The sequence below is a fragment of the Myotis nattereri genome (assembly GCF_964212035.1).
Source record: "Myotis nattereri genome assembly, chromosome: 17".
In the NCBI taxonomy this organism is placed as follows: Eukaryota; Metazoa; Chordata; class Mammalia; order Chiroptera; family Vespertilionidae; genus Myotis; species Myotis nattereri.
In genome coordinates this window covers 48,806,829-48,834,174 of record NC_138092.1, presented here as the reverse complement: position 1 = coordinate 48,834,174, position 27,346 = coordinate 48,806,829, and the positions used below count along the sequence as shown (strand labels likewise).

Genomic DNA, 27,346 nt, shown 5'->3' with positions numbered 1-27,346 from the left:
CGTGGCCCCGCCCCGCCCCAGCGGCGGGGAGAGATGGCGGAGCTGGACGTGGGGCAGCACTGCCAGGTGGAGCACTGCCGGCAGCGAGGTGATGGCGGAGTCGGCCCAGCTCTGCCCCACGGACAGTGGCGGCGGGAGGGGGGCCTGGGCGGAGCTTCTCTGCGGGAGGGAAACGCGTAGCCTCCGTGGCATGGAGCCCGGGAGCTGCTGGAAACACCTGGCGTGCACCTGGGTGTTCAGGGGCGCTCGCCGGGAAGTCGCGCCCGGGGAGCACTGCAGCTCCGCTCTGGCCCTGGCACTGCGCCCCCGGGGCCGCCGCTTCTCTTCCCCTAACTTCAGTTTAAGCTGCTACTGTCGGCGAAGGCAGCGGGAGATCAGTGCTAACCTGGGCTCCGGGCCCCTCCCGAGAGAGCTCTAGGCGGAGGCGCTTGGCTTTACCAGCTCCTCGGGGGGTCTGACCCCCAGGCTGCTCCGCCGGGGGTGCTCTCCCAGCTCAGTCTCGCTGGGACTCCGATTGTCGCCAGGCAACCAACACCTACCAGGCAGTCGGGAACTAGGACAGCACCCAGACTCGTTAGCGGCATTTAGAGCATTAACAACAGTGTGAGCTCTGCCCCCTGAGCCAGAGACCCTGACCGCACAGCCCGTCCGGCAGCAGCGCGGGCAGTGCGGCCGGCGTTAGGGTGTCCCGTCCCCGGCAGGCGTTCCTGAAGCGGACAGCACAGCAGGCGCTGTCCCGGTACCGGGGTTTCACCCGTGCGCCATCGCCTGGGGCTCCCACTGCGGGAGGGTGGCAAGTAGGTTGCATCGCTCGTGGCGGCTCCAGGCACTGGTGCAGGTACCCGAGTCACTGTGGAGGGCTCCGAGGGTCGGCCGATTAGTGGGAGTGCCACCCCTGATTAGTGTGCCCCGGTGGGCCGTGGGCAGAGGACAGCTCCCGCCGGGTCCTTGCTGCTGATGCGCTCTGTGTCCCTCTGCTGCGCCGCCAGCCCCTCGCAGCCCCCTCGCGCGTCTTGCATGGGAAGCCTAGCCGGGCTTTGCGGGTGAGTCTGTATCGCTGCTGTGCCCGGCTCACCCTGTAAGTCCACCTCACCTGCCATGTGTGAGATGGTCGGCTTCCTTGACCACTCCCGGTGTCTTCTAAAGTGCAAACGTCTGAAACGAGGCCGAGGTCTAGCTCTTGGACTAGAGGACAGCAGTTACATTTGGAGTGTGCGGATCCTAAAACTTGTTAGCTTCCCGGTGGGTAGAAAGATGGTGTCCGGTACCAGGAAATTACCCTGATTTCACTCTTCCCCTGAGTCCTCTTGGTTTGTATCTAATGTTTATGTGGTCACTAAAAGTCTCAAAATAGCAAACAGGTACAGTTCTTCCAAGCTGAGAAAGACATCAGAATTTTCTGTTTCTGTCGCATTGGCAAATGTATGCGCACTTTCTTGGTAGGAAACACTCTGGAATCGTGCAGCCAGAACCACAGGGACTGTTCTCAGGGGAAGGAAGAACCAACCGGGTCCTCTCGGCCCACAGCAGAATTACCCAGGGTCTCTTCGGTTATAAGATCCTTTCTTTCTGCTTCAAGTTTAGATAGCCTGCAGGATGCGATCTTTGGGGGGAAATTGTAGCTTTCTCTAAAGGGCAGTATTTCCTGTTTTCACTTTGTAAAAGTGGCGTGATTAGATATAGCCAGCCTTACGTTAGCTGTGATTTAATATGCGGTACATTGAAAACATTCTAGAGAGTAACTGATTGTGTCGGTGGTTAATAGTTGTCACATCTGGGAATGGATACTCCCATGTGCTTTGCAAAAATTCTGTTCCTAATGTAGTTATTTGTCTATTTAGTTAGTTAGTTAATTAATACTAACTTAGTTGTTCCTCAACAGCAAGGAAAAACACAATTCAGGATGACATTTTGCAGTATCAATTCACCAATCTATTGAATTTCTGGACTTTCTTTAAAAATATCTCCACCTAGTCATCACAGTATTTTTCTCAAGAGCATATTCAAGACAAATTAATTGTTGTAATTATCTTAGGAATTATAGTTGCTTTCTAACTATTCATACCTTTTATGCATATCATTTGGTTTTTATAATTACCCTGTGAAGTAGATATAGCATATGGTATAGATATATATACACACACATATATATACAGACCTATATGCATACTTAATAATAGCTCTGGTTTTGTGTATATATACTATAAAATATATTTATATATAAAATCTCCAAAGCTCCACTGTTAAGTAACTTGCTTAGCATTGCTAAATTAGTAAATAGTGGAATCAGAATTGAAACCAGGTTTTTCACTTAAAATGCAGGAAATTTGCAAAATGCAGTCTTCGAAAACAACACCTACTAACTGGGAAACAAAAACAACATTTTTTTTTATTTAACATGCTACTCTAAGTAACATTTGTCTCCTGATAACCTAGTAACTTTCTCCCAGAGGACTTGAGGTTGTGATGGCTTTTGTTTACTTGCTACATTAGGATATTGGTCAAAAAAGGAAAGTTCTTGACCAATAGGAGAGGTGGCTCAGTACTTGCAGATTCTTTATGCTTAAAAAAACTGAATCAAAATCAAATACTGACCAGTACATATAACATTTTCCTTCAATTTTAGATTTTCTTCCATTTGTATGTGATGGTTGTTCAGGAATATTTTGGTAAGTTATTTGTTTGTACAGGATTTGAAAGTAACTTTGGTGTTTGTAATATGAGGTTTACTTCTGAACAGCAAAATGATGTAAAATAGCTCTTACTTTAGCCATTGATATTTAATGTTCATTATAGTAAAATGAACACTTGAAAAAAATAGGTTAGTCATAGGCTCTGATTACTTGTGCATATATTTAGCTAATCTTTAAATTTCATAGATGGCATTATCTGTGTGATTTTTCCTTTTTTAAAATATATATTTTTATTGATTTCAGAGAGGAAGGGAGAGGGAGAGAGAGAGAAATATCAATGATGAGAGAGAATCGTTGACTGGCTGCCTCCTGCACCCCCCACCCCTACCTCCCAAGGGATTGAGCCTAAACCCTGGCATGTGCCAGGACCAGAATCAAACTGGGACCTCCTGGTTTATACATCGACACTGGGCTGTGTGTGATTTTGTATGTAAAAGTTGTATTTGTGGCTTTTAATCACAAGGAGAGAACATGTCCACAATATAAAGAATATGGGAAAAATCCAGTTAATGATTATACTCTTTATTTTAATTAATAAAATGAAAGTAATGCATATTTTAAAATCAGAGCTTGAGCACATTTTTGACCTTTTATTATTGACTAGAGGCCCGGTGCACGAAAATTCGTGCATGGGGGAGGGGGGGGAGTCCCTCAGCCCGGCCTGTTTCCTCTCACAGTCCAGGAGCCCTTGGGGATTTCCTACTGAGAGCTTAGGCCCGTTCCCCACGGGGAGCCAGCCTAAGCCGCAGTCTGGCCTCCCTCTGCAGGAGGCGACTGGCCAATCAGGAAGGCACTGCCCCCATCACCCCCTCGCTGCTGCTGCCTCTGGCCTTCCTTTGCAGGAGACAACTGGGCCAATCACGGGAAGGCGATGCAGCTGCTGCTGCCACTGCCAGCCGCTGGGGCTGCCTGAGCCTCGGGCCCAGCCCTAGCAGCGGCAGACCCCCCTTCTCCACCCCGCCCCCCCCCCCATGTTTTGGTCTTTTCACACACTGGAAAGCACTCAGAGTAAAGGAGGTAATTTAGAGTGGTGAATTTTTTTTTTTCTCATATGGAAGTTGAACAATTGTGTTTGAGGCAATAGATGCTCTATTTTTACATGATAAGGTATTTCAGCTTATCTTTATTTGTAGAGTTCTTAATGTAGCATAAATGTAATTAATCTTAAGGATGCTAACAACTGAAATATCTCAGATTATGTTATCCTTACATTATTTGATTGCATTTAAATAAACGCTATTTTTTTTTTAATTATTTAAGCCTTGAGCACAGAAGCAGAGAATCGCACAGCTGTCCTGAGGTATGTTAATAGTTCTCCTCTGTAATAACTCACATTTGTATTTATGTACTTTTCTTCCAATTTTTAAAAATGTATTTTTATTGATTTCAGAGGGGAAGGGAAAGGGAGAGAGATAGAAACATCAAAGATGAGAGAGAATCATTGATTGGCTGCCTCCTGCATGTCCCCTACTGGGGATCGAGCCCTCAACCCTGGCATGTGCCCTGACCAGGGAATTGAACTGTGATCTCCTGGTTCATAGATCAACACTCAACCACTGAGCCATGCCAGCTGGGCTTTCTTCCAATTTTGAAGAGGTTTCAAACCAGCCAGTGTACAGCAGATTAAAATTTGGCATACTAAGCTAATTATGCAAATCATTGTTTCTGCCTTATTTATATTATTTTTCTCAGTTTGTTTTTTAAAAAATTGGTCTACTTGCTATTTTTACTTTTTTAGTCTCATAATTCTTAGTTCTTTACACTCCAGTTCTGTTTGGGTGGCCGCTTGCAGCTCTAGGCTCCCTGTTTGCAGATCTGAAACGGAATTGCCGCCCTCATGCGCCCCTGCCAGTTTCCTCCACTTGTTCGTTTGCACGGTGCCTGGTGTTAGGATTTGGTGACAATATATGGTTCTAACTCAGTCAGCCTTAGACCACCCGGAACAAACCTGTGGTCGCACAAAGTCCCATTCTAATTCTGACCACATGGAGAGCTTAAAAAGCGGCTGGCAGACAGAAACCAAAATGTCGTCTGTGTTACTGATAAAGGATAAGGAGGATGGTAAGGCTCAGCGAGGAGAGCCCAGTAGGTCTGCAGAGAACGCCAGCACTGGGCACACTGCCTGCCCGTCCCAGCCGTGCTGGACCCGCCAGGCCTCCTCCTTGGCTCCCAGGTTCAGTTCCAAGAGGAAAAAGAGAAAGCTGGGCCCACTGTCTCACATTTGACAGGCAGACAAGTGGCCCTGCCTCCCTCCAGTCCGGAGAGGCGGGAAGTTAAACTGGATTCTCTCCATTTGGAAGGAAGCGTTTGCCTCACACTTTGCAGGGGACACTTATTCCTGCCCACTGTTTGCCAAGCACGAGGATTTTACATCTGTTCTGTCAGTTATAGAAAATTCAGGTTAAATGGCTTCAAAGTCTGGCCCTGCGAAGTTTAGGTGATTTACTTGAGGGAACTAAAAATTAATGAACTTACTGGTATTGCGCAGGGTTAACTGGGAGGAAAATCTCATTTAGAGTCACAGAAACATGCTGATGTTTCTTATGCACCTTGTAAATCTGCCCCGTGCTTTCCTTTTTCTTATGATACCACTTGCTTTTCTTTTAATGTCTCTCACAGAATGTCTCTCAATTGGATCTCAATTAAATAGTGAAGAAAAATCACTTACCTTGAGACTGTAGGCAAGTTTGGAAAAATAGTTAAGTCAATTCCAACAAGATGCAACTATCATTTATATGGAGGAGTGTCTTTGATTGTGTATTTCAAGCAATTATTTCTCTAAATTCATTCAACTCTAGAAACGTACTTAATACACCCCCCCCCTTTTCGAAAGTTCACTTTAAGCCCCTTCACTTTTATGAAAGACCCACATTAGTACCTGTTTGTGCTAACCTAAAGAAACCCAAAAAGGATGTTCACTTTTACAAAAAAAGGGGAGGAGGGAAAATAGCATTTAACTCTTGTTTTGCAGTGAGCCATTCTCTACACAGGCAGCGCACCCCGAGCTGTGAGGGCGGCCTAGCAAGCTCCTTCCCCCGGAATCATGCTCAGCATCTCAGCATTAGGGCTCCCTAGCTTTGGACTGTGTCTGAGCATCTGGGAGACCCATTTTGGGGTCTGGGAACAGGGAAAAATTTTCCATGTAAATTAATGATAATTGCGCCATTTCGGTTTATGAAAAGTTTCATAGGTAGGAATGCTCAGCTACTTTCGGATAGTGGGAGACACCTGTAGTCAAAAGAGCCTGGTTGATCTGGATTTTTTTTTTAATTTTATAAAATCTCATCTTTTTCTGATGTAATATTTGCTGGAAATACAATACTAAACACACGATCACAAACAGTATATCATTATGAAAACTATCTTTAACCCTCTGTATCATGGATAAACATGATTTTAAGTGTTCATTTATATATACTTAACTACTTAAAATTGGTGTAGAAAATTGGTAGACTTGCCATTGAGGACTGATGTTGAGATGACTACCTGAGCATGTTAGTATGGGGGCATCTTTGTGTTGGACCGTTTACAAAGTAGAAGACTGAAATTGTAAAGAATAACTCAATAGTCACGGTAACTTGACTTAGAAGATAAATATACCACAGTAGGAAGATTATGAAAATGTAGAACAGTCAACACAATAATCATTTCTCACACAAATATTTACTATAATCTGTTTTGTGGGAGCATCGAAGTTGCTCTTATAAGTTTAAGCAGCAGTAAAATGAATGCTGCCTTCCAAAATAGATATGTTGACTTATTCTCCATGTGAAATACACCAATTTCTCCTTTTTACATTTTCAGGTGACTGTAGTCAAGGAGAGGCTGAAGTCAGATACACATGCGTCTTACCCATGTGCGTTCAAGGGCTGTGCTGAGAAAGAGCTTGTACCAGTGACCTGTCCTCACTGTGAGAAGAACTTTTGCCTGAGGTGATCACTCAGATCCCCCACACCCTGTGTATCTGCTTAACTTGTATACAAATACTTGAACTGGCGTCACTCTTCTGTTGCTCACAGACACCGTCACCAGTCAGATCATGAATGTGAAAAACTGGAACTCCCTAAGCCTCGCATGGCTGCCACTCAGAAACTTGTTAGAGACATTATTGGCAAGTACCAAGGAAACTGGTTTCATTGCTTTCTGTGTTGCTGTCTACCTATTAGTTCCAAAACTCCTGCTGCTTATGTCTGCTTCTCAGTATGGAAGGCATTGTTAACAGCCCCAGTGGGCTGAAACTTGCAATCTATTTTGATGATACTCTTGCAACAGTATTTCTCACAAAGCCAGATGTTTTCCTGCTTGGCCACTCAGATCAGTTGGTTAACCATCACAGCTAGAAATAGTTTCACGGAGCTAAAGTAGTGGTTTGTAGTCTCTAAAGACTAAACATTAAGCCTAGTCTGCTGTCCTAAGAATGCTGTTACAATCTGAGATACCAGGAAAGAATCATAATAATAAAAGCGTAACATGCTAATTAGACCGGACGTCCTTCCGGTCGACCTTCCGGATGAAGTCGTGTCTGCAAGGGAAGCCCGGGTCCCAGGTTCCTGCCGGTGGCCGGAGGGAAGCCTGGGTCCAGGGTGCCAGAGAGAAGCTGGTGCCGGCAGCCTGGAGAAGGAAGGCCTACTCGTGCACGAAATTCGTGCTTTGGGCCTCTAGTCTATCTATAAACTAGACCAGTCTCTGCCAACATGTTAGTTCAGCAGAATTTTCGTTCTTTGTAAGGACGCTACCTTTAATAAAATCTTCTATAAACAAATCTTGAAGTTCTCTGTGGAAGTGTTAGTGATTAGCGTAAATCAGCTTAAGTTAGAAAGAAGCACCATACTAAGGGTTTTGATGTGGAGATTGTCAATATTTTAAATATACCTACACAATACGTTGTCTCTGTAGAGCTCTGTTGTGTGTCGTTTTTGATGTTTCAGAGCCATAAAAAATTAATCACGGAGGATGGGCCGAGACCATCCTCCACCCCTGTGCCCACCGCAGCCTTGCAGCCCACAGTTCCTTTCAAGGTGCACGAATTTGTGCACTGGGCCCTAGTAGTTAATAAAAGTCTAGAAAATATAATGTAAACATTATGTGTTTATATGGTTATTTTTATTTCTTAGATTCCAAGACAGGAGAGACAGCGAATAAGCGACGGAAGGGTGCAAAAAATAGCGCAACAGCTGCCAAGGTGGCACTGATGAAATTAAAGATGCATGCTGATGGGGATAAGTCACTGCCCCAGGTTGGTCTTGGAGACTTTGAAAAACGAAATGTTTACATGTGGTTGAAACCCCTCTCTACTCCTCCCTCCCACCTAGTGACAACTAACCTGAACCTGATGTGTATCTTTCCTAGTGTTACAAGTGTGTAGCTACATAAAAAATGGTACATTGTTTTATGAGATTTTCACTTTATAGAAATGGTAGGGAGTCATACGTATCTTTCCTCAGCTCTTTTTTTTTCACTTGGCATCATGTTTTTAGCGTTTATCCATGTTGACACATTTAGTCTAGTTTGTTCATTGTGATAACTGCAAATCCCATAATATGAATATACCACATTTATTCATTCTCGTGATGAACAATATTCAGCATTTTTCCAAGTTTTTTTGCTATTATAAACTGTTCAACAGTGACTATCCTCGTGTGTATGTGGGAATGTCTCACTAGAGCAATTCCTTTAAAAAGCCATAATGTCAATTGCATTTTCTACAGCAACCCAGTACATACATGCATACATAAATGCATACATACCTTAACACAGTTTCACCTAACCTTACACTGGTATTTTCTAATTCTATTTTGTTTTAAAGAGTACTGATTTTATAACCCATGAAGGATTGAGGCCCTCAGATTGGAAAATGCTCCCCCAGGGAAGATATGGAGAAGTAGAAAAGCTGGGTCCTGGGCTTTGCTTATCCTCAGGTTTCCTGGATGCTGTCAGCTTTGTGCTCAGTGGTTGTGCTAATTTTTCTTCTACCGGTCTGAGGGTCTCAGGGTTTCTTGCCAACACTGGGTGTTATTCACTGTTACCAAACTGATAGATATGAAGTTATGTCTCACTGAGGTTTAAAGTTAAATCTCCCTTTTGACAATTAAGGTTCAGTTATTTTGCATGAGTTTATTGGCTATTGACTTTCTTCTGTGAATTATTTGTTCATATCCTTTGCCTATTTTTTCTGTTGGGTTGTTGCACATTTTTTACTCTAGATCAGTGGTTCTCAACCTTCCTAATGCCGCAACCCTTTAATACAGTTCCTCATGTTGTGGTGACCCCCAATCATAAAATTATTTTCGTTGCTACTTCATAACTGTAATTTTGCTACTGTTATGAATCATAATGTAATTATATATGTGTTTTCCGATGGTGACCCCTGTGAAAGGGTCGTTCGACCCCCAAAGGGGTCGCGACCCACAGGTTGAGATCGATGCTCCAGATGTTCTGCATTTTTTTACTACATGTGTTGCACATTTCCTCTCTCAATTTGTGGTTTGTCTTCTCTTTGTTTTTTATGAGTGGTCCAGACTTTTAAAACTTTAATATGTTCAAATTTATTAGTGATTTCTCTAAGATTTGTACTTTTCAAAATAAATTTTTTAAGATATTTTCTTACATTTTCCTTTAAAAGCTTTATTTTATTTGCTTATTTTGTGTAGCTCTTTATTCCATTTAATTATAAGTAGAAGTAAAGATTTACACACATACACATATCTGAATGGATTACCTATGGTCATAACATAAGGTACTGAGAGTTCATCCTTGTAATTACACCTCAGTCACCTACCATATAGTACACATGGGACTAGTTTGGGACTGTCCATCTTTGCATCAATATCAAACTGGCTTATTATCATAGCTGTGTAAGAAGTAGGACACGTTCCTTCACCATAGGTTTTGCTTTCAGCTGTATCTATTCTTGGCTCTTTATTCTTTTGTAAAAATTGTAGGATCACTTTGTCCTGTTCTATGAAATTGTGCTTGATAGGAATTACACTGAATTTTCTATTAGAACGGTTTATCTCTTTAGAATTTTGACTCTTCTCAACCCATCCATGTTTGTGGTCTATTGTTCCAGTTTTTTTTTAGGTCTTCTTTTCTGTCTTTAAATAACATATGTAATGCTTATCATTCATATCTATATGTCTTTTCTTAATTATATTCTTAGGTTCTTCATAATTTTTGCTGCCATTGTAAATAACTTTTAAAAGCTTAACGCTTCCTTAATTGGTTATGCTGGTTGTTGTTTGTTGTCCTTCTGTCCTGCAAAGAAACCTCTCATTGTTCCCATGGTTTATAGGCTTTCTGGGATGTTTTCATGCAGTTATATTTTCTGCAAATGACAGTTTTGTGTTTTGGTATTCCTTTTCCTCACATTTTCTTTCCTCTTACTCCTGCTTTGCATTATTATTTGTCTTAATGCATGGGTTGATCTCTACAGAACAGGACTGAATAATATGGGTGACAGCAGGCATCTTCATCACAGTTCTGACTTTAATCCAAATGAGTCTGAAGTTTCAACATTAAATATTATCTTTATTGTAGGTTGTTCATAGTTGCCTTTATCAGGTTAACAATATTTCTTTCTTTTCCTAGCTTACTAGAAATTTATGTCATGAATACTTATTAAATTTTTCTGTGGGTTTTTCCCTACATCTAATAAGATGATCATGTTGATGTATTTTTTTGTTATTGTTTTTCCTTATCAGTGTGATAAATTATGTTGATTGATTTTCTGTTGTTGAATCACCCACATTTTCTGGGATAAACCACTTGACTTTGGTATATAATTCTTTTAAAATGCACTATTACATTGATTTTCTAATATGTTACTTAGTAGTATTTTGTGCCATTAGTAGCCAGATTATACTTATAAAATTAGTTGAGTAGCTTTCTCTCTTCTATTCTTTGAAATAGTTGTAGAAGGTGGGATTCTTTGTTGTTGAAGCTTTGGTAATGGCTATTATAGCCATTTTGAAAAAGCAGAGAATATCTAACATGATTTCAAAATGTTAAATAGTTCTTGGTTTATTTGGATAATCTGTTGCTTCTGAAATAAATGTTGGTAAATAATATTTTTCTTAAAATTCCTGGTGTAGATTTTCCTGTTTATTATTATAAAGTTGTTCAACTTATTCTCTTAAATAAGAGAATTCCGGAATCTCTACTGTGTCTTTAGTCATTCCATTTCATTCTTAATATTTTTTCATTTACATCTCTCTTTGTTTTCTCCTTGGCCAGTCTTCCTAGATGTTTGTGTTTATTTTATTTATTTATATTTTAGTCTTTTCAAAGAACCATATTTTGGTTTTATTGTCCTCTGTATTGTTGCTTTGCTTTCTTTTTCACCAAACTCTGGGTGTCCTTTTTTCTTTGTTCATATTTTTTCTGATGTTCTTTTTTCATCTTTTCTCATTCAATGGTGAACTTATCTGTTTTCAACCTCCTTATTTGGGTGTGTTTTTCAGGTAACTTTAATTTGATATAGTTGCAAACACAAAATAGTAGCAAGAATAGTACAAAGAAATTTTCCATATTTTTTACCCAAATATACCAGTTAATTACATTTTGCCCTTACTTGCTTTATCATTTGCAGTCTCTCTCTTTGTACATATGTCTACACATGTGTACCTGTGTTTGTATGTGTGTGCATACTCATTTTTGGTTTGCTTATGTATTAGTTTCTGAGACAGGTGTGTTAAAATCTCCTGGAGCTGTGGTTTTGTCAGGGTTTTTCTTGTAATTCTAATGGTTTTGCTGAGTTGCATATTATCAGATGTGTGGAATTCTCCATTATTATATCTCCTTTATGAATTTTGCCTTTAATGCTATTTTGAATTATAATAGTACTAGGGGCCCAGTGCACAAATTCGTGTACCTTGAAAGGAACTGTGGGATGCGAGGCTATGGCGGGCACAGGGGCGGGTCTCGGCCCATCCTCCGTGCTCCTGCCTGGTCCCTCCCACCGCGGCCAACGGTCCCCTGTCTGCCGGAAGCCTCGCTCCGGCCGCCGCCACTCCCATCCGCTGATGGCACAGAGCAATTGGGGCCAGTGCCATCAGCGGGTGCGAGCGGCGGCTGCTGCCCCGATCGCCCCTCAGAAGCAGGGGGAGGTGGAGAAGCCCTCATGGGCGATCAGGGCTAGCAGCCACTGCTTGCACCCACTGACAGCACCGAGTGATCAGGACTGGCGCTGGGTGCCGGCAGCGGGTGTGAGCGGAGGCTCTGCCGCCAGCTGCAGGTGCTAGTGGGGCGGGTGCCAGCAGCAGGTGTGAGCTCCCAGCAGGACCACAGTGCATGGGAGCAAAGAATTTTCAGTAACCACCAGAGGCTTGCCCCGATGACAGCGACTGGTGCCCCGCCTTGGTCTGGTGCCCCCGCTTACCTGCTCCACCATCCCGCCGCGACCAATGCCTGCCATATTCCGCGCTTTCCCACCTGCTGCCAATGCCCACCATGTTCCACACGTGCCCCCTAGTGGTCAGTGCACATCATAGTGACCGGTTGTTCAGTTGTGCCGCTGTTTGGTCTATTTGCATATTAGGGTTTTATCCTATCTAATAATAGACAGACATGGTAATTGACTGTACCTTTGCTACACCTCCCATTGGCTAATCAGCGTCATATGCAAATTAGCCACCAACAAAGATGGCGGCTAATTTGCATACTGTAGGCAGGGCGGGACAGCGCGAGCTGCCAGCACGCCGCCATCCAGGGCAGGCCTGCCCCAGAAGCCCCAGCAGCCGGCCTGCCTTGCTGCCGGGGACCCGATCGGCGGTTCCCCGGCGGCAAGGCAGGCCGGCCCCAGAAGACCCAGAAGCTGCCTGATATGATAGTAACTCTATCAGTAAGCACTTTGAAAGTCAGTGGCATAAATGCACCAATTAAAGGACAGATTAAGAGGGTGAATCAAAAACAAAACCCACTTTAAATATAAAGACACACATAGATTAAAAGTAAATGAATTAAGCTGCAGCCTGTTTTGCTCAGTGGCTAGAGCATTAGCCCGTGGACTGAAGGGTCCCAGGTTCGATTCCAGTCAAGGGCATGCACCTCATTGCTGGCTTGATCCCCAGTCCCTATCAGAGCATGTGCAGGAGGCAACCAATCAATGTGTCTCTCCCTTTCCCTTCACTCTCTCTAACATTCAATGGAAAAGTATCCTTGGGTGAAGATTAACAAAAACAAAGTAAATGGATTAAGTAACATTAAAGAGATTATAAGAAAATTATATTACAAATTCTGTTAGTTGTAGAATGGTTATGTTTAAATTATTAACACCTAAGAAATTGGGTGAAGGGTACATATAATATGCTGTAGTATTTTATAGTTTTTTTTTACATGTATGAGATTATTTCATATTAAAATATTAAAAAATTCAAAATTAATAAAATATTAATTGAAATGTGTCTGCATTACATGAAAAATCTCCTAATTGCTTCTAGCATAATTTATTAAATTGTGCTAAAATTTACAAGGGTTCAATTAAAAAATATCTTAATTCTAAATGATATAATAGAAAATATATAATAGTGCAGTTATAAGCACTTATCTGAAAATAAACATTTAAAGAAGTGAATTTAAAGAAGGGATTAGCCAAAGAAAATATATGCACAACCCATGGACACAGACAACAGTATGGTGATGGCCAGAGACAAGGGGGCAAGAGCTGGGTAGAGGGGACAGAAGGGAAGATATAAGGGCATCCTATATAATAATAATAATAAAAGGCTAATATGCACATTGATTGAACGGCAGAATGACCGGTTGCTATGATGTGCACTGGCCACCAGGGGGCAGATGCTCAATGCAGGAACTGCCCCCTGGTGGTCAGTGCACTTCCATATGGGGAGTGCCACTCAGCCAGAAGCTGGCTCATGGCTGGCCAGTGCAGAGGTGGTGGCAGGAGCCTCTCCCACCTCCGTGGCAGCACAAAGAATGTCCAACTAACGGTTTAGACCTGATCCTTTGGGGGCTTAAGCCTTTAGTCGGACATCCCCCGAGGGCTCCCTGACTGCCAGAAGGATGTCTGACTGCAAGCTTAGTCCTGATCCCCAGGGGAGTGGGCCTAAGTCGACAGGTGACATCCCCCAAGGGGTCCTGGACTGTGAATGGGCGCAGGCCGGGCCTAGGGACCCCTCCCCCTCGAGTGCACAAATTTTTGTGCACTGGACCACTAGTATATATAGATTGTTTCACTAGTTTTCTTTTGGTTAAGATTTAACTATTATGTCTTTTTTCATCATGTTATGTTCAACTTTTCTGTGTTGTTTTGTTTTAGGGTGTCTCTTGTAAGCAGCATATAGCTGGACTTTGTTTTTTTAATCCAGTTTGATAGTATTCCTCTTTATAGGTGAGTTGAATCCATTTATATATATTGTGATCACTGATACATTTGAATGTATTTCTTCCATCTTATGATTTTTGCTCATCATCCTTATTTCTCTTTCCTGTCTTCTTTTGTATTGATTGGATTTTCTAGTATTCTACTTTTTTAGAAACCATTGATTGTATTCTTCTTTTAGTGATTATCCTTAGTATTTTTCTTTTTAAAAATCTTTCTTTAATGTTTTTAAATTTGCAAAGGTAGTACACACTTTTAGCAAGAGTAACTATTAAGAAATGTGTAAAGGAAAAAAATCAAACTTCTTTAGGATTCATACTGGATTTGCATTACATGTTATTTACCAGTTTTGAGAGAAATAATGTTTTTATTACGTGGCCTTCCTATCCAGGAGCCTTATGTGTCCTTCCAGTTATTCAGATCATATTTCTTGTCTTGTGTAACATGCTTGTCTTCATTTAAGTCTCATTCCTTATTTATTTTCATTTCCAATTATTTTTGGGGTTTATTTCTGTTGTGAACAAAATATTTGTGTCCACCTCTATTTTCAGGTACTTACTGCTAATATAGAGAAAATAGTCTTGATTTCTGTATATTCATCTGATTCAGCCACATCATCAAACTCTTATGATTAATTTTAGAAGTTTCTTTTTTACCATTAGTGCCTTTGATTTCCTAGATATGCAGTCACACCCCATTAGCAGGATAGCTTTTATTTTATAACTAGAGGCCCAGTACACGAATTCATGCACTGGTGTGGTCCCTTGGCCTGGCCAGCGATGGGGGCCATTGGGGCCATCTCGCCCAGTCTCGATCGGGGCCGGCTGGCTGGGGGGAGGGACTATGGGAGGTTGGCTGTGGAAGCGCACTGACCACCAGGGGGCAGCTCCTGCGTTGAGCATCTGTCCCCTGGTGGTCAGTGTGCGTCACAGCGACGTGTCGTAATGGTTGCTTAGGGTTTATATATAGAGATAATTATATTAGTTATTTCATTTTCTTATTCTACATTATCTAGAACAGCAGCTTTCAACCTGTGGGTCGCGATCCCTTTGGCGGTCGAACGACCCTTTCACAGGGGTCGCCTAAGCCCATCCTGCATATCAGATATTTACATTACGATTCATAACAGTAGCAACATTACAGTTATGAAGTAGCAACGAAAATAATTTTATGGTTGGGTCACAACGTGAGGAACTGTATTTAAAGGGCCAGAAGGTTGAGAACCACTGATCTAGAATCTCCAGTATAATGTATTATAGTAATGGTGATAACAGGCTTGTGTTTATATTTTTATTTTTTATGTATAAAAGTAAAAACCAATTTTCCTCTTTAAAGTTACTTGGTATTACATCCTCTCAAATAGCACGAGGAGCTTGACATGCCTACCCACTCGAATGTCTCCCATCCATCATCTTTGTTCACACATAAAGATTATTGTCATCAATACCTATGTAAATCTACACATTTTTTTTAGTTTCTTCTTTCCTTAGGACTTACATTTATTTTTCTGAATTCCATTCTTTAGTGATTCATTCAGAGTCTGTGCAGGTAAACTCTTTTAGCCTTTCTTGTCTGAGAGTGCCCTATTTTACCTTCGCTCAAGCTGCTTGTCTATTAGACTCTCACTCACTTCCTTGGATCTACGTACAGTGGCCTCTGATCTGTTATAGGGGAAATATTTGCTGTCTCTTGATTTTCATTGCTATATGGGTAACTGTCTTTTTTAGTGGCTTTTAAGACTTTACCTGTGGTATTTTTCAATTTCAGTGCAATGTTTCTGGGCATGAATTTATTTTAATTGCCCATCTTGGCCCTTGAGATACATTTAAATTTTAACTTATGTCTTCACTTTTAGACGATTATGTCATTTTTCTCTGACTATTGCTCCTCCATCATTACTTCTCTTCTGAAACTCTTGTTAGTTTCAGACCTATTTGGGGACATATAGTTTCTATCTTGCTGTCTCCTTGTGCTACATTCTAGATGACTTCCTCAACTCCATCTCCCTATCAAGTAAACCTTTTTATGGAAGGTTAGAGAAATTTTATCCTGTTTGAACTTTTAATTTCAGAAACTGTTTTTTTTTTATGTTTATATTTCTTATTAGCTATTTATAGCTTCTTATTTTATTTCTGCCTGTTTTGGTTTCACAACTTCTTGTTCCTTTTTTATGGATATTATCCCTTAATTTGTCTCTTTTTTAAATGTCTTTTTCACACTTATTTTTATCCTTGATTTGCTATGAAATTTCAGTTTACAGATTGTGCATGTTGGTCTTGAATAGGAACTCCCTTCTGGTCTCTCTCTCTGCCCACTCACCTTTCTGCATTTCTGTTCCATTTGTGATCTTCAAGCATATTTATCTTTTTTTTAGGTGAGTCTATATTTTTTTAATATTCTCTTTTCATATTTATACTCTGATTACTTTGATTTTATAGAGTTGGCCCAGAGTTTGAACTTCCAATGATTTCTTATTTTTTCTTTTAATTATTGTTATCTGTAATAACACACTCCACTGGTCTTCAACAAATCTAAGTTCTTTGGTGCTGGGAATGGTCTTGAATCTAATGTTTCCTAAAATAATTGTAATCTTTCCTCTATGACTTAGAGATGCTCCTCTTATGCCAACAATTCCATTGTGACAGGAATTGGTCTGAAAAGCCAACTCTTTTTAAGGCAATTTTTAGGAATCAAGGAACACCTTTGCTTTTACTCTTTTTTCCCTCTGCGTTTATTAACTTAGCATGAAAATACAATATGAGGAAACATATAGGGTATAGAATCCTGGAGGGACCATTCAAATCTTCTATGAAACTTGTCTATTTTTTCTTTCTTTTTTTCTAGCTTCTTTATTCTCAAAAGCCCTGCTATCTCTAAAACATTGTCTTTCATGTAGGAAGATGTGTTTCATGTTTCAGGGATCTTTCATTTGCAAACGACAGAAACTTGATACCAACTAGCTTAATGAAAACAGTTTTCCCCTCATGCGATGGGAGTGGCGTTGATCTGGTCACCAGGATGACTGAGTTCCAGGGCCCAGATGCATTAGAAAGGGCCCATTGTGTCCTGACTTCCCTCTGTGTTGGGCCCATTCTTTCCCATCCCACGGGACTTTTTCCACTGTGGTTCAGGAATGGCTGAGGGGCCTGGGCGATAGCTGTAGGCAAGTCCAGGTCTAATTCAATAAGCCCTAAAATCTCAGGAGAAAGAGCTGCCCTTTCCACCCCAGCGTTTGAATGTAAATGTAAAATCCCGGGAAAGACCTTAATTGATTTACCTGGGGTCACATAACCTGTCTTTGCACAGGTCACCCTGGCCAGGCCCTCTACCCATGCATTCAGGTGGCTGCTGGGCGACTCTGACTGCTACTCCCACCACCAGCTTTACCATCAGAGGGCAGTCCCTCGCTGACCAGGAGAAGAGTGGAAGTGACAAAAACGGATGTCTCATTCATGTATGTAATCTGTTGTAACTGTTTTGTTCCTACAGACGGAAAGAGTCTACTTGCAGGTTTTCTTACCCCAGGGGAGCAAAGAGAAGAGCAAACCCATGTTCTTCTGCCAGCGCTGGAGCGTTGGGAAGGTCATCGACTTTGCAGCTTCTTCAGCCAGTCTCAGAAACGACAACAACAAGTCCACAGCCAAGGTACCCGCGGGCCGGAACAGCTCTGCCTGGGGGCTTAGGCTGTGCTACACACGCATGTTTGTTATGCTACCTTGTGCCTCGTTTCTCTCTCAGCAGAAGTTAAGGCTCTGTCACATGACTTCTGGAGAAGCGTTGCCCTTGGACCACACGCTGGAAGCCTGGATGGCCAGGGAGGACTGTCCCTTATACAACGGCGGGAATGTTGTCCTGGAGTATCTTAGTGAGGAAGAACAGTTTTTAAAGAATGTCGACTCTTACTTGGAATAGTCATTCAAGGATCCAATCCAGGAATCATGAGGAAAAGTCTCTGTGAAGTCAGTTTCTTTTACTACAAATACTATAAGTATTTTTTTAAGTTGCTCTTGCATTTTTTTCATTATGTCGTAATGTCCATGATCAGTTTTCTATAAATTGAATTTAAATTTTTTGTTTCAAAGTTTAACTGTGAGTTGACAGTTATTAGCACGTTAGCGTGTTTAGTTAGCTTTTGTTAGGTGTGTTGCTCGTGGGGCTGTGAGCTGTTGTTTGACTGCGATGCTCCCTGTCACCTTGACTCCAGGATCCACACTGAGTGTTTCGCTGTCCCTTTTGGGACGTTGCCGTTCTGTGGCAGAGGAAGATGCTCTGCAGGATACATGTATCTCTTTTGCTTTGAGCAGGTAACGTGCAAGCGTAGCACTCTGGTGCCGGGAGTGGAGCTGTCCGTGTGCCTGCACCATGGCGTATGCACTGATGTGTGTACGTGACTCGGGCCTGAGGGCTTGTCTCAGTCACTCTTCCGATGAGGATCCTCGGGCCTGGGGAGGAGAAGCGCTTTTCCTGCTGTCACCTGCCTGCTGTGGGGCACGGCTCTGACCAAGGCTCTGTTCCTGGGCGTCACCACCTGTGTGTGTTTGTGGGCATGGATTCAAATGAGAAGAAAGATGGCGCAGCTCAACTCGATGGCAGTCTCTTCTACCCACCAAAGCAAAATGCACGCCAAGAGTGACTGCAGTGTACCCTCAACAAAGGACTACTGTATGGAGGGAACAGAAATTATTTCTGTTTGTTCTTTGTCCCTTTTCTATTTTAATTGTCATGGACTTGCAGAGTGGCTTTAGGTTTAATTAAAGGAATGAATTCGGAATGTTCATTTCATCTCTAATTTTTCATCGTATAATTTTCATGCAAAGAATGGAGATAGCTTCTGACTTTCGTCAGCTGCTTATATACTCATTTATTAGGGTGATTATTTGAGTACCTACTAAGGATAAGGATTTGATTCTAGTTTCCATGGTAACTACAGTGCAAAGCTGTGTGACAAGTACCAAATGAACAGATGGATAGTAAGTATACCTGTGTTCCAACAGCTCTTTTTCACAAACTATGACCAGAAGTAGAAATAATCCTTAAATCTATTCCCAGACACCAGAAAGTTTTCATACACATGAATACCTTAGCATGTGCCACAATTACTCGCACGTGCCAGGGGTCAGCACACGTCTCATGACTCAGCTGAGGCTAAACATGGGAGAGAAAGTCCCAGTGGGGCTGAGCAGAGGGCAGGGAAGGCAGCAGGAACTGAGTCGCGTGGAGGCGAAGGCAGAGCTGTCAGTGATCAGACGGGAAGGGGAGCCAGGGCGCCCAGGGAAGGATTGATGTCAGTCGGCACCCGAGTCTGGTGAGGGAGGTCAGTTTCCAGATAGCGGGCCAGCTTCTGGAAGGCACAGGTACCAGCCTCCTCAGAGGCTCCAGGGACACCTCCAGCATGAGCCCCTAAAGACACGGGTTGTGGGCGAGAGAAGCCCGAGCTTCGCATTTCAAATGACTGATGAGACAGCTTTCTCGGGCGTTGTTGTGGGGCTGTCCGTGGAGTGTGCGCAATGAAATGTTAGGTTTTGACTGTTCGCACCCGACCCTAGTATCTGTCCATCTCTTGCAGATGACTAGAATTATAAATAGGAAACCCACAAACAGCTTTAAATTCCGATACTGTCGCTGTAACAACAGACGGGTACAAATGAGCTCCAGCTGAAATGTTATTAGCCGGTAAAGGCGTGTGGCGGATAGATCATTACGCTTTTCTGGGTGTGTCGGTTTTATTCCCCACAGATCTTCGGCAAGGGGAGGGCCAGAGGGCCTGGTGACGGGAGAGGGTGCAGATAGCAACCAGGAAGACAAAAGGTCCCTTCCTCACCTGTGACCTGGGCACCTAAAATTGGGAGCTAAAATACTTGCTCACATACTGTACAGATGGCTTTGGTTTTATGAAGTTTCTGTTTTACTTTTGTCTTTTTAAACTAGGAACGTTCTCTGGGAATTTAACTGAGATATCAGAAACATTAGCTCTGTTCTTTATTTTCAGCATCAGCCCATGTCTTGATGTGGTACATGCAAATACAATTTATGAACTACAAGTTCCATTGCATTTTTTAAACGTGTAAACTTTTATTTTTTAATTACAGTTGACATTCAGTATTATATTAGTTTTAGGTATAAAGTCTACTGCATTTGAAAAACTAATCTACGTAAGTAGAATTTTTAAAAACTTACAAAATGTCCAGTAAAATTGCTTTAACAGTTTTTGAGGAGCAAATGTTATGGTGCAAAAATACTTACTCCAAACTGTCCTTGCATTGAACACAGATTCTGCCTTGATTCATGAAGGATCTGCTGAAGTGGGAATAGATTCAGAGACTACCAGGTCTGTAGGTTTAATACAGGGCGTCCAAAAAAATGTATACCCACTTTGAATGATTATAAAGGCAGTGTTTATTAACAAACAGTTCATCTTCAAAATTTAAAAAGAATCTACAGAAATGCCTGGCCAGTGTGACTCAGTGGTTGAGTGTTGACCCAGGAACCAAGAGGTCATGGTTCCATTCCTGGTCAGGGCACATACCTGGGTTGCGGGCTCAATCCCCAGTAGGGGGTGTGCAGGAGGCAGCTGATCGATAATGTTTCTCTCTCATTGATGTTTCTTTTTGTTGTTAATCTCACTGGAGGATATTTTTCCGTTGATTTTTAGAGAGACTGGAAGGGAGGAGAGAGAAACATCAATGTGAGAGAGGCACATCAATTGGTTGCCTCCACATGCTCCCCAACCAGGGCGGGGGATCTGGCCTGCAACTGAGGTTTGTGCCTTTGACTGGACTTGAACCCATGACCCTTCAGTCCTAGGGCTGAGGCTCTATCCACAGAGCCATACCGGCTAGGGCTGTCATTGATGTTTCTATCTCTATACCTCTTACTTCCTCTCTCTCTAAAAATCAATACAAAAATATTTAAACGAATCTACAGAAATGAATAATTTTTTTGTCAGTGTCTGTTTTCAAACTGATGACCATTCTGGTCCAGGCACTGCTGATAACTGGAAGCAATGGAATCGCAAACATCAAGAATCATTTCGTTCGATATTTGTGCGCCCTCAATTCGTCAACTGTTGCCAGTTTTGTACCTTAAACTTTATATTTTATGTATCCCCATAAAAAAAAAGTCTAGTGGCACTTAAGGATGTTTTCTTTGTTCAAAGCTTAGCCTGGTTTCACCCATTATTTCAAATCAGTTAAACCTGAAAAGAAGTGAAAATTAAGTGAGTTATCAGCTGTTAAAGTATAGGTATGTTTTTTGGGGACACCCTATAGTAGACAGTCACGGTGGATTTTTGTTCTTTTCTTTCCTTTTTTCTGCTTAGAATCTGAGCACCCTCTTGTTTGGGAATACATCATTATGGGAGTATGTGGGGTGTAAGTCCTCACTAGAAAAACCCCAATACTTTTCCTTATTCCCGGCGGGCAAGGCACAGGCCTCTGACCTCGGGTGGGCAGTGGGATGACATGCCCTTAGCTGTGACAAGGCAGGGGTGTTACAGAGTTAGTGCCCGGGGCCTCCCAGTGCCCCATGGTGTCCAGCAGCAGGGACAGGCTGTCCCTTTGGCCATACATCTGGCCACCCACTTTCCCTCGGTTCCCAAGCTCCCCGGTCACCATCCAGGAATTGTTTTTCTACTTACGGATTCCAAAACCAGTTTCAGATTTTGCCTAACTGATGCACTCTCCAGAGTTGTAGGAAATCTATTAGCCGCCTCAGGTTATGGCAGGCTAGTTTCTGGGCTCTGCAGTTGTCTAAGTCTTGCTCAGCGGCTGCCGGGGTGAGCCGCAGGGGGAGAGGGTGGAGCCGGTGACTGGCTGGATTGCTCTGCTCCGCCTGCTCCAGGCCCAGCGCCCAGCAAACGTGGCCAATAAATACTCGTTTGATTTTGACGTGGCTCACCCACCTGCAGGCCCCCTCAATATCTATTTTATATTTTTGGGTCATGACTGTTTCTAGTGTAGATTTTCTTTAGGAAGAAAGAAAACTAAAAAAGGTGTAAGTTTTTAAATGCAAGGGAAGAGGAGGCTGTTTTTTCCTTAGCAGAAACCAGAAAATGAGGAAGAGATCGGGTTTCTGCTGTGAGCCGCTGAAGCTGTAGAATGCCGGGGCTTGGGCATTTTCGTAACTACAGGTTGGGCAGGTTGTGTCACTCACGAGGCAGCCGGGTTTTGTTTGAAAGTGCAGGCCCTCCTCCTGGACTTTGATCCAGCAAAACAGCTCTTGCCTCAGCCTCCGCCCGGCATCGGGACGCCTCTCCCAGGAATGTTCTCTCGTTGTCTTTGATGTGTTCGCATATATGATTGATTTAAGCATATATGATTGATTTCAAAATGATTAGACGACTTTTTATTGTCTTGCTTTTTGTGACGCTGGGAGAAGCAAGGAAGCCATTTCTCAGTTTTCTGAGTGCAGCGAGGCCTGAAATACTGCTCTTCACAAAGACCGAAGAAACCGTCCTCGTCGGATCCACTTACAGAGATCAGCGGCCCAACGCCAGCTTCCTCTCTGTGCGCCTCCAAGACCCTGAAATGCTGCAGGTGGTGAACGTGACCAGGGCCACCTCCGGTGCTACAACCTTCATTATAAAACTAGTGGCGGAGGAAGAAGGAGAGACCAACTTGACCATTCAACTGTGGGACTCTGAAGGTAGGCCAGAGAGACTCATTGAAGAAATAAAGAGTGTCAGAGTCAAAGTGCTCAAACAGAGGCCAGACAGCCTTTTCCAGGCATCCATGCACATGGACAGGAATATCCTTCTGCTGATTCTGCCAATGATCCTGTTAAATAAGTGCGCATTTGGCTGCAAGATTGAATTGCAGGTGTTCCGCGTAGTATGGAAGAGACCTTTGCCAATAATTTTGGTGGCAGCGACACAGTTTTTTCTGATGCCGTTTTGTGGATTTCTTTTGACTCAGGTTTTGGCATTGCCCGAGGCACTGGCTTTTGGGTTTGTAATGACCTGCACGTGCCCAGGAGGGGGTGGGGGCTATCTCTTTGCTCTGCTTCTAGAAGGAGACATCACTTTGGCCATTTTGATGACCTGCACATCAACGGTATTGGCCCTGGTAATGATGCCTGCCAATTCCTACCTGTACAGTAGGATCTTAGGGCTCTCCGGTACATTCCATGTTCCTGTTTCGAAAATTATGTCAACACTCCTCTTCATACTTGTACCTATATCAGCTGGAATAGTCATCAAGCATAGAACACCTGAAAAAGCAAGCATCCTGGAGAGAATCATTAGACCTCTGAGTTTTATTTTAATGTCTGTGGGGATTTATTTGATGTTCCGGATGGGATTGGTGTTTCTAAGAACAGATAGCCCAGAGGTGCTTCTGTTGGGTGTCTTAGTTCCTGCTCTGGGTTTGCTGTTTGGGTACTGCTCTGCTAAAAGCTGCAGGCTGCCTCCCGCTGTGTGCAAGGCTGTGGCTATCGAAAGCGGGGCACTGAACAGCTTCTTGGCGCTGGCCATCATCCAGCTCGCCCTCCCCCAGTCCCAGGCCGACGCAGCTTCCGTGGCTCCCTTCACAGTGGCGCTGTGCTCTGGGTGTGAAATGCTGCTGATTCTCCTGTTGTACCAGGCGAAGAAGAGGTGTATCCTTATCACAAGAGAGGAAAGGAAACATCCTCCCCGCTCTAGCAACCAAAGCACGGCAGCACGCCCGCTCTGAGGCCCTGTGGGGCGTCAGGGTATCTACAGCGATGCTGCCCTCAGCCCCCTTCCGATCTGATTGAAAACTTGGCACCAGGGGGAGGCGTCCGCGTTGTAATATATCCATCGTCATAGCACACGTCCTCACACGGGCTCGGGAGGAGGCCACTGCCTGTGTTGGCCTGGAAATGCTCTGTAGAGTGGGATTTCATTATGACACTTCATACCGTCTCTTAAGTGGGAAAAGCAATTTAAAAACACCTCCTGTAGTGCTGCTGAGACTATCCCACTTTTTACAGGAGGGGCACTCCCTGCAGTCTCATAGTATTAGTTACTTAGTTTGCCAGCTGATAAGATAACCAAAGTTCTTTTTTTCTTATTTTACCAAATTCAGTATACGAATACCAGGATTTATAAAAGATGGGCTTCAGCCTGGTGGTGGCTCATTATTATTCCCTTTATAAAATGACTAGAGGTCTGGTGCATGAAATTCGTGCACTGATAGGGTCCCTAGGCCTGGGCAGCGATCAGGATGGATCAGGTTCCCTCCTCCCAGCCTCCTCTTTCCCTTGCTCCCTCAGCATCCCACAGCCACTGGTTGCCCACCATGTTCCACATCGCCCCCTCGTGGTCAGCACACATCATAGCAAGCAATCGAACTCCCGTTCTCCCAGTTGAACTCCTGAGGGGACACTTAGCCTTTTATGTATATAGATAATTGCCCTCATGGAATCTTTTACTGCTGAGTCCTTTCAACAGAAACCTCCATTTAGGAGTAGAAAACATAACTGAACTTGCACCAATTTCACTCATATGCATTTCCATGAACATATTTTAGTGATCGGGTGATGAGAGACCTGCATCCTAGTTGCACTTTATCATTTACCTTGAGAGCTAGCAAGACACTCTCTGTACTTCAGTTTTCACATCTGTAAAATGAAAAGATCAACTGAGGTTTAAGATTTTGCTCAACTCCTGAGTTTGTGGTTGGGGCATGAAACTCCAGGACCTAGCAGCAAGCAGGGTGATGGGCAGAGAGAAGGTTCGGGCTGATGGAAGTAACCACACCCGACCACTGTAATGGAGGCAGCAATCAGCATTGGGCTTCTCGAGTGCAGGGACCCTGCATTCTCTGAATCCCTACAGTGTTTAGCACAATGCCTTGGATAGAGTAGATGCTCATTAAACATTTATTGGATTAATTAATCAGTAATATCTATAACGGTCAAAGTCATATGCTCCAAGCCAGACTGTGCCTGGGTCTGCCATTTCAGCTCTGTCACCCGTCAGCTGGATGACGTTGGTCAAATTACTTGATCTCTCTTTGCCTAAATTCATGTGGAATGTGGGGGTGATGATCATACCTACCTCATGCTGTTCTTGTGAGGATTGAATGAGTTAATAGGAGCAGGGTTCTCGGAGCCCAACACACAGGGAACTGTGTGTTGTACTGTTACTTTAGGCGTATCTGATTGGTCTTCCATGATGAAAATGCACTCTCTGTACTTGGACTTGGAATCTATTTTATTTCTCTTATAGATGTATTGTGGAAAACAATTTATATATTAAAATTTATCTAATTTGGATTGGGATGAAATTCCTTTTTTTAAGTTTCATCCCTTAAGAGGGATGATTCTGTGATACATTGTCAAAGCATAAATGTCTATGATATATACTAGTGGCCTGGTGCACGGATTTGTGCACATTGAAAAGAAAATAATTAGAAGAAATATTTTAATATTGCTATTTGCCCTTTCTCTGTAATGGAAGTGTCAGAGCCGCCACTGGTCACCATCTGCAGAGCGATAGGCAGGGTGATCGGGCCCCTGCCCGGCTTTCTTAGCACCTGGGAGCCGGGCAGCTGCCGCCGCTGCTGGTCACCATCTGCGAGGCAATCAGGCCCCCCTGCTCGCACCCGCCTTGGCCTGGCGCTGCCTGCTCACCTGCTCCACCAGCCACCATGATACTGCTCTCATCGGGGGCCCATTGGTGCTGGCAGCACCTCCACTGCTGCCTGCTGCCAGTGCCGCGTTGCCAACTCCGGCCATGTTCTGTGCCGCCCCCTGGTGGTCAGTGCACGTCATAGTGAGTGGTCGAACTCCGGGTCGAGGGGGCAATTTGCATATTAGGCTTTTATTATATAGGATTCTCAGATCTGGGAAAGTTGTTGGCATTACAGGGCACATCAGGCCTTAACCGATATCCGCAGCTCCAAACTATTTTATGTCAAAACAGTAAGTGCTGTCAGCTACCCAGGAGACTCCACCCCGAGAACCTGCACATTGCTGTGTACTTTTTTTTAAAAAAATATATTTTATTGATTTTTTTACAGAGAGGAAGGGAGAGGGATAGATAGTTAGAAACATCGATGAGAGAGAAACATCGATCAGCTGCCTCCTGCACACCCCGTACTGGGGATGTGCCTGCAACCAAGGTACATGCCCTTGACCAGAATCGAACCTGGGACTCTTCAGTCCCCAGGCCGACGCTCTATCTAGTGAGCCAAACAGGTGAGGGCGCCATGTACTTTTTTAAAAAAATCAGTCCCCTAAACAACTCTTACCCAAGAAAGTCTTGTGATGTGAACCTGATTTTTTTTTTTTTTTTTAGTGAGAGGAGTTGCCATTTACAAGCAGTCATCTCTTGGGAGTAAGTAGGCTTAGCAAGATACCCAAATGCAAACACAGGGCAGTTGGGCCCCTTTTGCCCTTGCGGAAGACCCGAGCTCTGGCTGACAGAGGCCATCCTCCCCAGAAGCCTCTTGGGTGGGCGTACAGTCAGGTGTCTGGGGAGGAGCCAGGGCTTCAGATCTCTCCTCTCTTCCATTTGGAGATTAGCATCATTAGCACCTCTCTCAGGGATGAAGTCCCCTGAGGGACTCCCCATTAGTGAAATGTGGGCCTTTGACCTGGGCTGCACACCGGGGGGCGTTTATTCTCACCCTGTGTGGCTCAGGCTGAGCCTGGCCCCTCCCTATCTCCCAACCACCTTGGCGTGATTGGGAGCAAGGACTGCAAATGCAGTTTAAAAATTGCCCCTTTGAGAACTCAGGAGCGATGCACCAGGCACTGAGGGCCCTGCAGCCACCTGGACTCAGACAAAAATCTTGGATTTTGTGGAACCAGTTTGCAATACATCCAAAGCGAGAGCCGCACTGGACTGCCCTGTGTGCTGGAGGACTCTTCATTTGCTTTCAGGCGGGCCTTTGGGAACAGAACAGCCTCTCTGGACTGAAAACCCGCAGTGACTTGTGAACAACTGAGAGGCAACAGCGGAGGCTCCTAGGAAAAGGGTGGACCTCCTGCTCATTTGAGGTAGGAAGTGTGAAGTGATTTTAATTTGAGAGAATAAGATATTGATCTTCTACCTATGAGCGGGACCACGTTCGCTTAAAGGAGGTTTAAAGAGGATGCTGATGACATTTCTGCAAATGCCTGGAACATTTTACTGGTTTATGAATCAACTCGTCACCATGCAGTTGACAAGTTTGTTTTAAGGTGTCTGACAACAAAGAACCAAAAAAGCTGATTTCTGAGGTTTTCTTCTCTTTTATTAAGAACATATAAGCATGTTTTGCTAGACAAATCGGGGTATCCAATGCAGATACTTAAGGCATTTTCAGAAGAATAAAAACAAAGTTCTGGCTCTGTGTGGGGTTTGAGAATTGGT

The 27,346-nt window shown here is 43.5% G+C and overlaps 2 protein-coding genes across 7 annotated transcripts; both read left to right on the top strand.

Moving 5' to 3' along the window:
* ZFAND1 (zinc finger AN1-type containing 1) lies at positions 1 to 18,799 on the top strand. Of its 6 annotated transcripts, none has more exons than XM_081111644.1 (9): positions 1 to 88; positions 2,627 to 2,669; positions 3,954 to 3,993; positions 6,498 to 6,625; positions 6,713 to 6,804; positions 7,808 to 7,929; positions 17,518 to 17,673; positions 17,770 to 17,987; positions 18,333 to 18,799. In XM_081111644.1, the coding sequence occupies exons 1-8, from the start codon at positions 34 to 36 to the stop codon at positions 17,938 to 17,940; spliced, it is 807 nt and encodes a 268-aa protein (XP_080967770.1). In that variant the 5' UTR covers positions 1 to 33; the 3' UTR covers positions 17,941 to 17,987; positions 18,333 to 18,799. The 6 variants fall into 6 exon arrangements, with proteins under 6 accessions (XP_080967770.1, XP_080967768.1, XP_080967769.1 ...); XM_081111642.1 differs by having other exon boundaries at positions 17,767 to 17,987; XM_081111643.1 differs by having other exon boundaries at positions 17,770 to 18,799.
* Positions 18,800 to 22,355: 3,556 nt separating this feature from the next.
* On the top strand, positions 22,356 to 23,696 carry SLC10A5 (solute carrier family 10 member 5; the record flags this gene model as incomplete). Its single annotated transcript, XM_081111607.1, has 1 exon — positions 22,356 to 23,696. The coding sequence occupies one exon, from the start codon at positions 22,356 to 22,358 to the stop codon at positions 23,694 to 23,696; it is 1,341 nt and encodes a 446-aa protein (XP_080967733.1).
* Between the last annotated feature and the right edge of the window lie 3,650 nt (positions 23,697 to 27,346).

Bases quoted from the DNA above. Each gene is read 5' to 3' on its own strand.
- ZFAND1 (XM_081111640.1), top strand. From the start codon at position 34: ATGGCGGAGCTGGACGTGGGGCAGCACTGCCAGGTGGAGCACTGCCGG. The intron at 2,670-3,953 runs GTAAGTTATTTG...TAATTATTTAAG, and splicing joins GGTTGTTCAGGAATATTTTG to CCTTGAGCACAGAAGCAGAG. The intron at 3,994-6,497 runs GTATGTTAATAG...TTACATTTTCAG, and splicing joins AATCGCACAGCTGTCCTGAG to GTGACTGTAGTCAAGGAGAG.